This window comes from Dunckerocampus dactyliophorus, chromosome 6 (genome assembly GCF_027744805.1).
Source record: "Dunckerocampus dactyliophorus isolate RoL2022-P2 chromosome 6, RoL_Ddac_1.1, whole genome shotgun sequence".
Taxonomy (NCBI): domain Eukaryota; kingdom Metazoa; phylum Chordata; class Actinopteri; order Syngnathiformes; family Syngnathidae; genus Dunckerocampus; species Dunckerocampus dactyliophorus.
The window spans coordinates 31,801,069-31,818,382 of NC_072824.1; the positions used below are offsets into that span (position 1 = coordinate 31,801,069).

The following is a 17,314-nucleotide window of genomic DNA, read 5'->3' on the forward strand; positions in this document are numbered from 1 at the left end:
CGCAAAGGTGGGCGGTCACAAACGTTTCAACGAAAGTCACTATAATGTACGAGAAAAACAGTCAGCTGCTCGGGCTAAACCAGGGCTGTGCAAACGTTACAGTGGGGGCCACACAGTGAAAAATGAAAGGGTCCTGCGACTTTGCCACTTTGGGATTTTGTAAAGCAACATATGCTGAGAAGTTATGCAAGTTATGTACTTTATTTCAAGGAAAAACGGCATCTCAGCTCCGTGACGTACAGTACAGTCCTGGAAAATCACATTATTAGTATCATCTTCAGTCTTTGCTCCCCCCCCCCCATTTTTGCATTTGCATTGCATTTTCCAAACATTTCAACTTTCTTCTTCAATAATTTAGTAATATTCTGACTTTACTCTAAATACTATGGCTTTATTCCCCCCCAATGATAACTGTATTTGTTGTTTTGTCATTATTTAGTGAGTTTTTTCTTGAATATTTCAACTTTATGCTACTAAAATATTATTTTTCCTCATGACATTACAACTTTTTCTTGTTAGATTATAATTTTTGCTATTAATATTTTGAGTTAATTTTTGTAAAATTACTGCTGATTTTACAATTTTTTTCCCCCACTTTTCTTGTTAAATTATATTTTTACAATGTACCATAGGCAAACAAAAAACAGCCGCGGGCCATAAATGGCCTCCGGGCCACACTTTGGACACCCCTGGACTAAACCATAAGCAAAATTCTAAACTAAGTCTAACTCCAAACCCAACCCTACCCCAAACCCAAACTCTTATAAAAGACATTTTCAACCTGAAGGCGTTTCAAGATGGTTAAATAAAGGTCATTAATAAACCCTAACCCTGTCCTGGCATCTTAAATGTCCTACGCCAGTGATACCTTTAAAAGCTAACATTTCATCATCTACTCATCTCGACTCATTTCCTTGGTGTCGATGCTAACAAAGCTAGCTAACGGGTCGTGTTGATTGGAGCTAAATGAAGGGAATCGCATCCTGGGCTGTTTTTAGCGCCGTAATGTAAATAGTCGGGAATGTCAGCGGCTCAATAGGGTGTTGATTTTCCGTCATTAGGAGTATTGTGACGAGGTCCTCTGGGCCGGTCTGCAGGTTGGGAAGCAGACCTCCCTCCAGCACTCTTGGAGGGATGGGGGTGAAACTAAATCCGCCGTTCCGTCTCTGGCTCTCCCTCCAGCCTACGAGGTTCTTTTCAGGCTTCCTCCACGGGAGACGATGGAGGACGGAAGTCTAGCGCGTTGTTGGAATTTGTCACGACACGCTCGAGTACACCCAAACAAGCTAAGACTCTTCTACGTGTTTTTCTGGTCCAAGCTGGTCTCACAGGTCAACTCTTTCAACTCTTCTTTTCTGCCGATTATTCCTCGACTTGTTTCAAAGCTGCAACTCGTTCACGACCGTGTTCGCGATCATTCCTTCCTCAAATGAAAGACGTATTGTTTGCCATGTATTGTACGTTTCCTGCTGGAACGACAAGGATGTCCAGGCATCACATCACATCAAAGAGTGTCCAATCAGATGTTGGGTTGGACAATTCACAATACAACTAAAACTTGCTTTGAAATCAGTTGCTCAAAAAAACCTTCACAGTTTGAACTCTTGGCGCCTGGTTTTGCGACGCTACGTATCCAAAGGTATTCACACTCAACTCCAGCCCTGACAAAACCCGAACCCAAAACAAAACCCAACCCAAATCAAAACCCTAACCCAAACAACAACCCAAACCAAAACCCCAATACAAACACAAACCCTAAAAAAAAACTCTAACCACATGCCAAACTCTAACAAAAACCCTAACCCCAACCACAACACAAACCAAAACCCCAATACAAAAATAAACCCAAACTCCAACCACAACACAAACTAAAACTCTAACACAAACCCTAACTACAACTCAAACCAAAACCACAACACAATCCTTAACCTACACAGCCCAAACCAAAACAACAACACAACCACAAACCTTAACTACAACACAAACCAAAACCCCAACCACAACACAAACCGTAACCACAACCCAAACCAAAACCCTAACCTCAACCAAAGTAAAACCCTAATCTTAGCTCCAACCCTAACCCCAATTTAAACCTAACCCAATCCTCACCCTAACCCCAACCCAAACACAAATTCTAACCACAACCCAAACCCGAGGCCAAAACAAAACCCTAACCCCAACCTTAACCCTAACTCAAGACCAATCCTCTTCTTAACCGCTTCCCAAACTCTAAACCTAACCCCACACAAAACCCTGACCCTAAACCCTAACCCGAATCCTAAACATAACCCCAACCCCAAACCCCTAAAGTTGCTCCAAGACTTCAGAGTTGCATTTTGTTCTGTTTTCTTGTCTTGCTGTTTTTGCATCTGCAGCGGTTAGCTTGGTTTTGTCTACTTAGGTGCTACGTAAGTCATGAGCAGTGGGTCACCTGACCAGACTGTATCTGTGGCGTGCCAGATCACATTTCTTTTGAGAAAATAAAAGGTATTTTTAAAGTCAGGACACACGTTTCTTTGGAAGGACACAGTGAGGGCGTTTGTGTTGGGTAGACAGGCTGTGAAATACGGCAGTATGAGGTCCTACACAGTCTTCTTACAGAGCAGTGAAGGTTCTGAGGTAAGCTGATCCGAGGCATGCCAGCGGGTTCTCATTACAACCGAGTGTGAAAAGGAGCTTAGTGGTCCATTTGTAGACCATGTTGACTCCCCCTGTACCCCCCTTTTTCTTGAACAAAGTCAAGAGGCTCAACGACTGTCCCAAACAATTAGACAACGCACGCTGCAGCTTCCAAAATGCCAACTTTCCCACAGGAGATCATCACAATCCTCTGTTCCAGGGTCAAACTGTGTCCACACCAAAACAATGAAGTGTACAGGCAATGTTTGAAGTGACATTTGAACATTCTTACAAGTGTAAAATGAAACTTTTCAGACTGGATGTTGTTGACGACGCGCCTCTTAGAACGCCTGCTGTGAATGAGTGCACAGTCCAGCGCTGTAATGAGCTCGTTAGCTTCAATTAGTCCCACCATGTTGACGATCGGGAACAAGGAGGACAATTCTGCCCCAGACTCATGTATGACACACCCTCTGAACCTGCAGACATCTTTGCAAAACACAAACACCTGACAGGAATACGACGGTTTCACTGAGTGGCGATGATGTTAACTGTAATTGCGTTGTGTAAGACGGTTTGCAGCGCTGGGATTACTGATGTGCTGTTTGCAAAACGCAACACACAATTTCTGTGACACATATATTATATTGACGTATTAAGTACGAGAACATAGGAAATCCGATAACAGTCGTTACCTTTCGTGTCCTCCACCATCACACGCGTTAATTAGCACGGGAAGCGCCTCGAACGCCTTCTGTTTTTCTTGTAACACACACCAGCTACAAAGCAAGAAGCTAGGCTATACTTACAGTATAGGGCCAAATGACTCCACGTGCATAAAACTATGAATTGGTATGTACAAATCACATGGTGTCCAACCATCACTATTGTTATCACTGACATGAATTGTCACTATTTTCCATAAACTTAACATTGTACAGTTATCTTTTCACAAAACATTTAAAGCATTCCTCCACGAAAACATTCACATCATTCAGGACATATTTTCCACATTCCAATCATTTCAGTTTTTCCACATTTTCCAGCCCAAAACTTACGACTCATCCCAGAGGTCACAAAAGACCCCACAACAACATCCAAAGAACTGCAGGCCTCACTTGCCTCAGTTAAGGTCAGTGTTCATGACTCCACTATAAGAAAGAAACGTTCCAAGACCAAAACCACTGCTGAACAAAAACAACATTAAGGCTCATCTCAATTTTGCCAGAAAACATCTTGATGATCCCCAAGACCTTTGGAGAAATACTCTGTGGTCTGACGAGACAAATGTTTAAGTTTTGGAAGGTGTGTGTCCCATTACATCTGGCGAAAAAGTAACACCTCATTTCAGAAAAGGAGCATCATAGCAACAGTAAAATATGGTGGTGGTAGTGTGATGGTCTGGGGCTGTTTTGCTGCTTCAGGACCTGAAAGACTTGCTGTGATAAATGGAAGCATGAATTGTGCTGAAGGAGAATGTCCATCCATCTGTTGGTGACCTCAAGCTGAAAGCAACTTGGGTTCTGCAGCAGGACAATGATCCAAAACACACCAGCAAGTCCACCTCTGAATGGATGAAGACTTTGGAGTGGTCTAGTCCAAGTCCTGACCTGAATCCTATTGAGATGCTGTGGCATGACCTTAAAAAGGCGCTTGATGCTGGAAAAGCCTCCAATGTGGCTGAATGACAACAATTCTGTAAAATTCCTCCCCAGCGCTGGAAGAGACTCATTGCAAAATGTGGCAATCCATGCTTGTCATCATCATTTATTGAAAATGATTACTATTCTATTTAAACAACTTGCTTAGTTGGGGCAACAGACAAAGATTTTTTTTAATAAAAATGAAAAAAAAAAAAAAATTTGGAGATACGTGCTTATTATTATTATTTAAAATCCTTATTTTATTTATACAATTCTTTTGGTTTATTGAAAGAAAAAGAAACATTTTTATCAAAGGAAAAAGTTAATTTGCGTGCTTTGTTATTATTTAATATAATTTATTTCTTCATTTTTGAAGAAATATATTTTTTTTAAATTAAGAAATATATTACTGAATTTAAAAAAAAGTCAAATTCGGTAACACCTGCTTGTCATCAACTAAAATGATCTCATGTAAATTTATAATTATTTTGTTCAAAATGTTTTCATTTGTTTAACTAAAGAATAGAGAAACGTTTTTATATTTTTTAAAAATGGAGATGCATGCTTGTCATTAATTATTTAAAATAATTCATTTGTTTTATTCAAAAATGTTTTCTCTTGTTTGATTAAAAGTAGAGAAAAATAATAGTTTAAAACAAAAGACTCCCAAACTCTGGAGATACATGCTTGTCATTATTATTTAATATCAGTATTTTACTTTACAAAAAAGAATATATTTTGTTTTAAACGTTGGAGAGACGTATGCTTGTAATTATGTATACATATTTTGTTTTATTATACAAATATTATTCAACTAAAACATGTTTTATTTGAAAAATGGAATAAAATAATTTGCATTAAAAAAACTCACAAAATTTGGAGATACATTATTATCATTATAATTTCATATTTGTAATATTTTATTTAAAAAAATAATTTATTTTGTTTTATTCAAAAAAATGGAGAACAATCATTTTGTTTAAAACCCCAAATGTCTAAACTGTGGAGAGACGTGCTTGTGATTTCTGTATGTGTCACGATGTGTCCATCATACAAGTATTATTATTGTAGTAAAACAAATGAGGTTTTATTTGAAAATATTGAGAAACATAATTTGCATGAAACAAAAAAGGGAAACATTTGGAGAGAGTTACTTTTCATTATTATTTAAACCTGTTATTATTACTTGTTAATTTTTTATGATCTTTAAGAGAAAAGATTTGGAGACACATGATTGTTATGATTAATTACTATCAGTGTTGACACTTGCATGGTGCGTGACTGTACCACGTACTGTAAGTACTGTAAATGCGTACACATTGAAACAATAAGCTGTTGATTGATACGCTATAAAGTAGCCGCCTAGAACAGCAACAAAACACCACTCAGCCAAAAGTCACGGGTCATTTACTTTCTGACAGTTTCTATTGGCAAATATAAATGTCACATTCATCCTTTCATCACAGGAATGTTTGAGGAGGGGGGAAAAAAGAGAGACCCCCCCCCGAATTTTTGGGTAGCAAGTGACCCACAGTGACCCGTGGAATACCAGACACCGGCTCATGTGGAAGTAAAGCCGTGGCCTTCACGCGTCATCAATATTCAGCATCGAAGACAAAACTTAAAACAATACTTTTTTTTTTAAACTTTCGTCAGTTCCCTGCTGTGCATTTTTAATAAAAGTTTGTATTTTGTCTCATGCCATCCTAGAAGTTCCCTTGGGCGGTTTAAGGTACTTCCATCCACAAACTCACTGAGCTGCCAACAAGCAAAGGTTCTCCACAGAAACCCTTCTGGGAAATGTCCATGTGCCGACGAAATAATAATAATAATAATAATAATAATTCTAATAGCTAGCATGCTAACAGCTATGCTATCAACTTGCATGGGAACACCTTTTGCTTCAATAGAGAGTTGCCAAAGTGCTAAATGACACATGCAAAATACTGAAAATCCGTAAGCTAGCACCGAGCAAGATAGGTACTATGTCCATAAAGCTGCAGACTAAAATTTAGCGTTTTCAGTGGAAAAAAAAAAAATGAAAGTTGCTTTTTTGTGTGTAAATATCAGATTTAGGAATACCAGGATTTAGGTCTACAACAAACATAACGTACATGTTTTCAAGAACAACATATGCAAATTGGATGTTTTCAACAAACTTAACACGCCGGCATTTTTGTAAATATCAAAGAGGATTTTGGTCATTCATGAACTGATGTGCGTATATTTTCACACGTTGATTTCCATTAACCTAACATACCTTTTTTGGAAATAAAGGCAATTTTGCATCTGAAGAACCTAATCTCTGTTTTTTGCAAACGCTGAAGACGACAGTCTTAGGGAACCTAAGGTACATATTTTCGGAAACATCGAAGGCTATTTAAGCTAGGTTCACACTGCAGGTCAGTACCGATTTTTTTTTTAAAGTGCGACTCAGGCCTGGTTCGTATGTCGATATAAATACGATATGGATCCGATCTACTGCAGTCTGAACACTCAGGTTGCATATATCCGACGTATACAGTACGTCGATGACGTGGCGTGGTTTAAAAGTACGAGACTTGCATATAAAAGGTATTCACCGATGTAGGCAAACGTTCTTCTAGTCATCCGAAAATGATTTTTAAAACATGTCAGTGAAGAAGCTCACGACAAAGTCCCACACGATCCTCGGAACAGACGCCGCAGCAAGTTCTCCAAGAACTGCCGTAGCCAAAATTCTTGCCCTCTTCTTTCTTAATCTCCTACGCGGAATCATTGGTTAAGAAAATATTGACTCCCGTTGCACAGAATCCTTGACATTGCCACAAACGCGTTAAAATGAGAGACACCGCAGCAGTCTTTACTTCCGTAAAAAAACACACGGAAATGCGCATAAACGTCACTTCCCAGACATGGACAAGTCGTATTTTTTTTTTTGGTAATGTGAACGTCCACATAAAAATTAATATTTTAACAAAAAATTGGAATTGTGCATCATACCCTGCAATGTGAACATAGCCGTAGAGTCTTCGACAAACGTACGTGTTTTCGTAAACTTGGAACACAATTTAGAGTTTGACAATGCCAACGTATGTGTTTTTGTAAAGGTGGAAGACAATTTATAATCTTAAACAAACCCAACATACGTACTTTGGTAAACATGGAAGACAATTTCGATTCTTCAACAAACCCAATGTTCATGTTTTCGTAAATGTGGAAGACAATTTAGAGTTTGGCAAACCCAACGTATGTGTTTTCATGAACACGGAAGACAATTTAGAGTCTTCGGCGAACCCAACGCATATGTTTTCGTAAACATGGAAGACAATTTAGAGTTTGACAAACCCAACATACATGTTTTTGTACACTTGGAACACGATTTATAGCCTTCGACAAACCCAACATACGTGTTTTTGTAAACGTGGAAGACAATTTCTAGTCTTAAACAGACCCACCGTACTTACTTTTGTAAACAATGAAGACAATTTAGATTCTTCAACAAACCCAACATACAGTTTTCATAAACGTGAAAGACAATTTCGTGTTTGACAAACCCGGCGTACGTGTTTTTGTAAACTTGGAACACAATATATAGTCTTCGACAAACCCAACATACGTGTTACAATTTGTCAAAACTAACATACGTGTTTTCACTGTCTGTTTGGAGGCAAGAGACGAGGAAAACAGACACGCATGCACATGGAGATATATTAAGGCTGGCAAAATGATTGAGTTCATTTTCATTTATTGTGAGATGAATTAGCGTTAATTAATTAATTAATTAGCGTCCCAGGCGTAGTCCCCACGAGACAAGTTTTTTCTGTACAAGAAATCTTGTCATGTTTTAATCTCGCCACCCCCAAACACAAATGATAGCGTTTTGACAAACCTACAGTACGCCAGAGATTGGGTCTCACATGGATCTAACGTCTTTGACAAACCCAAATGGTTTTTCGTAATCATCAAAGACAGTAGCATCTAAAGAATTGAACATACGTGTTTTTTTATTACTGGTAGAAAAAAAACAACTGGTCTGTAAAGGTGGGACAAAACTAGAACTCAACCTGACAGAGAAGTCATTTTTAGACCAGGTCGGTTTGTCTTCATGACTTGGGGACACATAGGAGGGGGTCGGGGCGTGGGCGGGGTTTTTGGGTTAAGGTTGGAACAACTTGACCCTAAAGTTGTTTGGTCCTCTTTTCGTCAAACTTGAAAATGGATGGACTGGTTTTCGGAGCAGAGGCCGTCAGCAGCACCTCATTTGTGAACCTGAAGGTCGGGACATCCATCTCCGCTGCGGTGAGGGCGGGGGGCCGGGTGGGCACCCCAGCCAGACCCATCCATCACTGGGTCCCCAGTAGGGAGCACCTGCTCTCCTGTTTCCACCCCCCCACTGCTTTGCAGAACAGTTCAAAGGTGGCCCGGCATGTCGTACTCTTAAAGTGACAGTCACACACTAATCTATTAGGCCTCTTATTACACGCAGGTCAAATGTCAGGGGCATTCAAAATGTCAGCCATACAAGCTAAAAAAAACAAGAATTGCTACATTGTTTTTTTTTTGGTAAGGAAAAGAGCTAAAACATGTTTTACGTTGCTGCCATCTGTTTTTTATCACGGAGATGATGTGATTGGAGCCAAATGTGACGCTTGAGGCTTCTTGACGGCTCCAAAGCTGCTCTGACCTGCTTTCTTTCACCCCCACCCCTCAGCAACACACCTTCCCCCCCACCGGCCTTGGCCGCGGGTGGGTGCGGGGGGCGGGGGTTGGAGGTGGCCATCTTAAGTTTCTACCATAATATTACAGTAACCCTTTTGGACTTCAAACCGGGAGAAAACATAAATCAGACGGCATCGAAAATAAACATGAGTGGGGTCGGACACAAAGCAGAACTTTTTTTTTTTTTTAAAAGGGGCAATGAAAATATAGTCCCTATATTGCAAAAATATGCAAATATTTGACTGAATTGACGTAAACAACAAGTCAATCAAAATAATCATTCAACAAATGCTCGCAATGAAGTGTCATTATTTTCTTGTTGGCTTTCATCGCCCACGCCTTTGCCAGAAATGGTGACGAAAAAAAACACGTAAAACAAAACAAAAGAGTTTATTTGCCACTGTTTTTTTTTTCCCAAGGGGCAACGAAAAAATGGAAAAATCCCATTTTGCATTTGACTGATTATAATCCCGTAGCTAGCAAAAAGACACAAATGCTCAAATCATTCTGTCTTTGTCATATTATATTATAAAATGTAGATTTTTAATTTATTTTACATTTGATCAAATGTATGTAATTCTGCGCTTGGACATGTGAACAACCACAATGAAATGAAAATAAATAAATAAATCCTAGAAAAGAAGTGTAAATTTAGTTCATCCAGGCCTTTAATCTCCATTATCAATGTTTCATGACACACGTGCATTCATTTGAAAAACTCTGATTAATTTGATTGAAATTTGTAATCATTTGACAGCCCTATTAATAATAGTACTGTATATGTCAAAAACTACACACATGCTATAATAAGAAAAATACAATTTCAAAATAGATTTTAGATACAGTAACTTTATGAATGCCGACCATTCATGCCTTAAAAATGACGTACCGCAGGTTGTTAGGATTTTTATCACATTTTCCCTGTACAGTGTGTCAGATGTAAGAGATAAGACATGTCAATTGTCCAAGTTAAAAACAAAACATGTAGCTAACCCTAACTTTCCATTTTTTGTTCTAAGTTTTACTTTCCCGTTTGGCTTTTCATGGCTAATGCTCTTTTGAGAAACAGTGGTCACTTTGTTTCAACATATTTCAATGTTTTTGTTCGGACAGCAACTTGAATGCTGGAAATTTGGTCCTTGAAATTTTTGTGCAAATTCCGAAGCGTTAAAGTTACGAGCGGCCCAATTACATTTTTTTCGCAAACCTTGCTCGCTTCATCGACCGGTCGTCTGATTCTGTACTAACTTTTTTCCGTGGAAAAAGAACAAACTCATAGGTAAGCTAGCGACTTCAGTCGTGGAAACTAGCGCACATACATCGTCTATCATGTTGAACTCTAGAGCGGCGGTAACAACAGTTACGACGTCAACACGGGCCAAAAAATAATGTCTCAAATTTTGATGATGGTCGTCTACAGCCACGCATTTCCCGTCAATTCTCGGTGGCGTCACCAAGTCATAAACAGGTTTCCTAGAGCATAGGAAACCTGTTTATGACTGTCTGAAAACGTAACAAAAAAACCCCATGAAACAACACCCTGTAGTCCCGTTTCTACTAGTATTACCTAATATAGTATACATGATAAGCAATAAAAGGCATAATAACGCGCCGTTAGCATTGGTAAGTTCCTTCTTGTTCCCAAATGTAATGTGGGTCGATCGCATGGCATTAAAAAAAAAAAAAAAAAAAGATCATCCACCATCCAATATTGTATACCAAGCTAACTAGCTAGCCTCCAATGTATTTATCATAAACATAAGAATGGAACTGAATTGAAACTGAGTGAGGAAGAGGGACAAAATAAGCAGGTAAAAATGTACCACTTCCACACAGAAGAAGAGGCCATTAATTCACTCATTATTTTTCAAAAAGCGCAATAGAGTGAGGGAGCGATGTTCATACCGCGATGTAGCAAGGGGCGACTGTTTTGGTATATGTTATTAATAGCAAATGCTAGCAAGCTAGCCACTTCCTGTTGTTTAGTCCATCAGGAGCAGACACGGCCAACCTCTCTGCTTCTGGCATCCACGCTAGTCTAACATCTGAAAAGCATTGGCGGCAGAAGGTAAGGAGCTCTGCCATTAATTAACTCCACCAAGGAGGTCATGCGTGCTTTGCGTGCCGTTTGTTTGCTTGGGCGTCCATCAGGAGGGATTACGGAAACATCGGCCGTGGCAGAGACGTCCAACATTTTCTTTTTTTCTTTGAAAAAAGGCCTCGAGTAGGACTTCTGGGAAGTTGGAAATATCCCACTTAGAAGGTTCTGCTGAAATGTACTGCTATAAGATAGTACATGCTTTGGTGGACATGCCTAAAGCCTTCCCCACAAGGTTGGATGCGTCCAAAAAGTCCTGCCAACATGAAGAGGGATGATGAAGGACTCATGAGCTTGTTGATATTGTCATTTTTTCATTGTATTCATTCATTTCTTGACTTGCCTTGAAGTCCCAAGCCTTGGGCACTCACGACGGAAGCTTTTGAATAGCAAATCATGAAAAAACATCACCTCAGCATCCAATCCTCAGACTACAATGTGGTTTTAAGTCTGCAGAAACCACAAAGGCCGTGTTGTTTGGAGGCGAGTGCACTCGCCAACAGCGCAAACGTAAACGCAGAGAAATAAAAGGCAGGAGAAGACGAACACAGCTGGCTTTCATTCATGGCTGCACCGTCCTCTTCCAGCGCAACGACCCGCCGCAACAATCAACAACCTCTGACAAGTGGAGACCACACACACACTTTACAAACACGACAATGCCTCGTTGTGCATGTCGTACTGCTGAGCGCTCCTTTGACTGTTGTTTTAGCAGTACAGCAGGTCCTTAAAAACAGCAGAGCGCTCTTGTCAGATAGGGTATCTTTGACTTGTGTTTTTGCCGTAGGTCCTTAAAAATCAGCAAAGCGCTCCTGTCATACTATAGGATCTTTGATTAGTGCTTTTGCAGTAGGCCCTTAAACAGTGAGAGCCCTCCTATCATAATAGGATCTTTGGCTACATTCATCTTTGACTTGTGTTTTTGTTGTAGGTCTTTTTTGCTGGCGACCAGTCCAGGGTGTACCCCGCCAGTCGCCCGAAGTCAGCTGGGGTAGGCTCCAGCATACCCCCGCGACCCTAATGAGGAGAAGCGGCACAGAAAATGGATGGATGTGTGGATCTTCAAAAACAGCAAAGCGCTCCTTTCATATAGAGGATCTTTAACGAGTGTTCTTACAGTATGTCCTTAAAAACAGCAAAGCGCTCCTGTCATATAGACAATCTTTGACGGCATTTTTCAAAACATCAAATCACTGCTGTCCTTAAAAACAACTCCTGTGCTCCTGCAGGGGTGCTGCCAGGAATCTGGGCTTCACAGAAACCCCCCCTCCAAAAAGTCAGTCCAGGGCCCTTATAATAGCACTCACTCACCCCTATAGACGCCCCCCGCGCTCCTGTCGCAGAGGATCTTTGACTATAGCTCTACAGTATTGTCTTTGTAAATGTCAGACAGCAGATAAAAGCTTTCAGGGCACAAAGGGGTCATGAACTTTGTGGATTAAGCATCTTAATTTTGTTTTTCTTTGGATTTGAAGCGTTTACACGCCAGGTATTTATTTTTCAAAAGTGGGGCTCTTCAGACTAGCTGTGCTAAGGGAGGGGGAGTGTCAGCCCCCTTCAGACTAGAAGCTTGTTTGGGCAGCTCACCTGAGACGCTGAGAGATCTCCTCCATCGGCCTGGGCGCTGCTGCAATCACAAATAGCAGAGAGAGAGTGAAAAGAGGAGAAGCTGACTGAGCTGAGTCAATAAATCATAGCAGTCAGAAAAACGGCACCTCTGGGTGATTACACGCATGCTGAGGGTCAGCGCTGCACTGTTTATTATCTCTGCTAGAAACATCTGATGGAGACCTCCAGATCCTTCCTGGTGTTCCCTGAGGAGGAGAACATTTGCTCCCATCGTGCCCCCATCACAGCACAGACTGGAAAACAACTTCCATGTACAGTCATGCAACTTTAGACATGTGGTTTCTGACTAAGAACAAGCAGAATGTCTTTGCATTCATGAAAACACGTCGTAAAGGGCCGCTAGTTAACACAGTTGGCACACAGCGTGGCATGATCAAAATCACTGTCATCCTTCTTTCGCCAAATAATTCAATGAATGAAAAGTCAATCTGACGAGATTTTGACATGATGATTTTTATCATTTATTCTTCATGGACGACACCACAGAACAAAAATACCTTTCTTTGTTTATTAAAGTTAGTTCCCTTTCAGGGCGAAAAGCAACCACATGAACAACGTGTTTCATTTTGTGCACATGGCGACTTAAAAACAAGTGATTAAATGCTGCGTAATACTGCAGTACATCTGCCACGCATTATTTCAAACATATATATTGGCAAACTGCACGCCAAGTATGAGTTGTTTTATTGCCGTAGTTTGAAGAGATGCACCGTCTGAAGCGTACATCAGCTTCATGAACACAAGGCCAAAGAATGAAAGGAGATATGTTGAATAGAACACAAAGGAATGTTGATTAAAAGTACAACTTGGCATGGAAAATATCCATGCTTGTGGATCAAAAACGGGAGAACAATCGGGAGAACAAAAGCGTCTTGAGCCGCCTCTAAAATAGTTGTTTTTGCTACAGTGGCTACATACTATGACTAAAACTAGACACTGCCGCCCAGGCCCCAGGGGTGGTGGGTCTGTGGGATGATGGCCCCATTTGACTCTTCAATCTCAGCCCCATCAGCGAAAGGTGCTTGCCTGTGAGCCCCTCCAGGGCGAGGCCCCGGTATCCAGGGTCGCTGGGCGGGTACACTTGCTCTGATGATCACCGGGCATTCATACCCCTCCTGAATCTTAAGGTGCTGAGTCACAGAGGAGGTAGGCGGAAGGAGACCTCGGTGTAGACCTAGGACACACAGGAGGGACTGTGTTTCACAGTTTGGCGGGGAACACCTCAGGGTTCTCCCGGTAGAGCTGGAGGCAACTGGATGCTAGCTAATGGCAACTTTTGCACTCTATTATATTTTTGGCTATACTTGTATTTCTGCCTCCAGCAGGCTTGCAGTGAGTGGCCCCGAGTCCAGTCTGATACCCCCCACCCCGGTGTCTGAGACCACCGGTGACACGGTGGGAGTCCTGATTGTGAGTGACGACAGCGAAGGGGAGAACGTGGGAGTCATAGCCGTTGGGGTGAGTCCCGTGTTCCTCGCTAACGGCGAGTAAGCGTATCTGGGATAAGAGGGGCGGATCCTTGTGCTCTGCGTGCGATGTGGTTTGCGTGGCGGTACGGTCCTGATGCCGGGCTGAGCCACGGAAGTTATGAGCGGCGGTGGGTGCATGAGGCTGCCAATGTCCGCTAATGTCGCCAAGTCCTCACGGCCGCCTTGGAGGTCCTCGTCCGGGAGCATCCCAATGTCTGTGAAGACGGACGCCAGGTTCTGGAAGCACGGCTCCCAGTCCAGCAGGTAATTCCAAGTGTAGCCCCCTTCCAGACGCTCATCCAGACGCATAAGTGAGGACAGGGAATCTGAAGATGCTAGAGCCTCAGAAAGAACAGCATACCCCCTTTTCCCCTCTAGATCCCTCCCCCTTATTGCTGCAGGAAGTAGTCCCTCACCTCCTCCCTCCTCTTTAAAGTGGTGGAGGCTTTCTGTGCTGGCCAACCCCGAGACTAAACTCACTGATAAAATGTGTTCTGGACCTACACCAACAGAGTGGCAGGACATGGTGTCCCCAGGTAAGGCTGAGTCTGGGTTCTCTGAGGTCCAGTTCTCCTGCAAGGGTTCGTCACTTTTGCGGCAGGGATACTCGTTGATCCACTTAATCTCCTGGTCTTCAGCTGTCTCTCCTTCCGCTGATCCACGCCCACTGGAGTTTGACGGGGTGTAGCGATTTGCCGCATCACACTTGCTCACCAAGATGCTGGGTTTCATCCCCTGCAGAGAGATGGCACAGTCCGATCGTCCAAACGAGCCATGGTTCATGTTTGAGGCAACGGAAGCAGCCTTTCTGAGGGCGGCCTCTTTCATTTTGGATCTGAGGACCAAGCTGACAAAGATGATGAGGAAAAGCAGGAATATGGCCAGTGAGACACTCAGACTGAGCATGTGTCCATCAAGAGGCACCCCGACGAGCGCCTTGGCCGAGCTGGAGATGTTGACAAAAACCTGACAGGAAGTAGTCCTGGAGCCCAGTCGGGGACTAGCGGCCAACACGAGCAGCTCCAGCTCGTCCTCGCTCACGTGGCCACCCCGCCTGCGGAGTACAGGTCCTGACAAGTAGATAGCACCGATTGTTTTGTTCATGGAAAAGAACGGCGGTGGGTTCACGAGGGTGTACTCCACCACCCCGTCCACTCCTCTATCGTGGTCCATCGCCGTCACAAACCCAACTGTTTCCCTGGACTTGGCGTCTTTCGGCAGAGGGAAATGGTACTGCTTCTGGGTGAAAACGGGACTGAACTCGTCCACGCCCTTGATGGAGATCTGCACTCGGACTGTAGCCGCCTTGTCGCCTTTGTCCCTGGCTTCCACCACAAAGCAGTGCTCGCTCTCCTGTTCGTAATCAAAAGTCTGCCTAGTGTGAACTTCGCCTGTGTGGGGATCGATGGCAAACGCCTCCTTCCTGTCCAGGCTGCTGTCTCCAAAGTCAACAAAGCAGGAGGACAGGATGGAGTAAGTAAGTTGCCCGTAGAGGCCAAGGTCGTTGTCGACAGCGTGGACTGAACATATGTGCGTAAACGCTGGTAGGTTTTCCAGCACAGAGCAGTTAAAAGTGGAGAACAAGAAGTAGGGACTGTTGTCATTCTCATCCAGCACTGTGATATAAACCACAGTAAAAGCCACTTTGCCATCTTCGGATGATTCCCCGCCGTCAGACGCCCGGATAGTGAGGCTGTACCTAGAGTCTTCCTCATAGTCCAGAGTGGCGTTGACCACCAAAAGGCCAGACTGAGCATCCAGCTTGAGGCGTCCTCTGCTGTCCCCCGAGACGATGTCGTAACGCAGCAAACCGTTGATTCCCAAATCGAGATCGTGAGCACGGACCTGGACAAGGCTGGTGCCCACACGGCTGCTTTCACTGACTTGTGCGTGGTACTCCGTGCTGGAAAAGGCCGGGGCATTGTCATTGCAGTCTGTGACGGTCACCCTGACGATAGCAGAGCTGTTCAGCGCCGGCGTTCCACGGTCGGACACGCTCACTGTGAGAACATAACTCTCTGTGGTCTCGCGGTCTAACGGGCCGCACAGAACCAGTTTGCAGACATTTTTCATCTGATTCTCCACTTGGGTCGCTTTGGCTTCAAGACAAAATTGCTTCCCCTCATTTCCCTCCTTGATGGCGTAGTCCAAGTACGTATTCTCAGGGCTCCAGTCTTGGTCGGAGGCAAAGAGTGTCAGAAGCATGGCACCAGTGGGCGTGTCCTCAGAGACGCTGACGGTGTAGACGTCCTGATGGAATAAAGGGGCGTGGTCGTTGGTGTCCAATATTAGCACGTCGATGGAGGTAATGGTGGAGCGTAATGGGTCTCCTCCGTCTCGGGCCTCAACGAGAAGATGTATGCGGTTGCTGTTGGACTTCATGGGCTTACTGGTGAAAAGGGATCCTGAAAGACAACAAAAAGCTATTTTTAAAACACAACAAGGTTATCAACTGAAGAGGCGACTATTTAAAGGCACTATTCAACAAATCAATTCCACACGATCAACAGACTGCTTAACGATCAATTCATCAATTGTTTATTCTTATGTAGGGCTTTTTTTGGTGCCAAAATTAAATACAAAAATTAAATAGAAACAAAATTAGTTTAGGTTCATTGATTTATTATTATGGCGTGGTATCATTTATTAAATTGTGGAAAAAAATCTTGAAAATAACAATGGACAAATGTCATCAATTATTTAACATTTTAATGTATTTAATTATCTATTTAAAATGGTTTATGTTAAATTATTATATACTTTTGTTATATTACTTATTGTTATATTTATTACACATTTTCACTGGTTCGATCCTCGATCCCACTGTAATCATTCAACTTATTTACCCGATATATTTCAACATTCCGTCTGCATTTTTAATTTCCAACATTTCAAATTCCACCGTTTTTAGTCAGCTCATTCAGGGCACGTAGGCTATCTACCAGGACTTTTCTCAAAAAATTCCCATATCTTCCATCATTCAATATTTCCTGTGACATTGTTTCCATGGAAAATGAATGGACAATTTCAAGGTCGCCCCCTATTGATGGAAATTCGTTTGACTTAACATTACAGTCATCCCTCCCTATATCGCGGTTTGAATATCACTCCCTCACTATACTGCAGTTATTAAAAAAATAATACATTTCGTGGTT

General features: G+C 42.4%; 1 protein-coding gene across 3 annotated transcripts in view; it reads right to left on the minus strand.

The window, feature by feature from the left end:
• Positions 1–11: 11 nt before the first annotated feature.
• dchs2 (dachsous cadherin-related 2) overlaps positions 12–17,314 on the minus strand; it is a 50,986-nt gene continuing 33,683 nt past the window's right edge. For all 3 annotated transcript variants that reach the window (XM_054778768.1, XM_054778769.1, XM_054778767.1), the window contains 3 exons: positions 12,777–16,564; positions 12,649–12,688; positions 12–39 (listed from right to left, as the gene is read on the minus strand). In XM_054778768.1, coding sequence (XP_054634743.1) covers positions 13,989–16,564 — 2,576 coding nt within the window. In that variant the 3' untranslated portion in view covers positions 12–39; positions 12,649–12,688; positions 12,777–13,988. The remainder of the gene's footprint in view (positions 40–12,648; positions 12,689–12,776; positions 16,565–17,314) is intronic.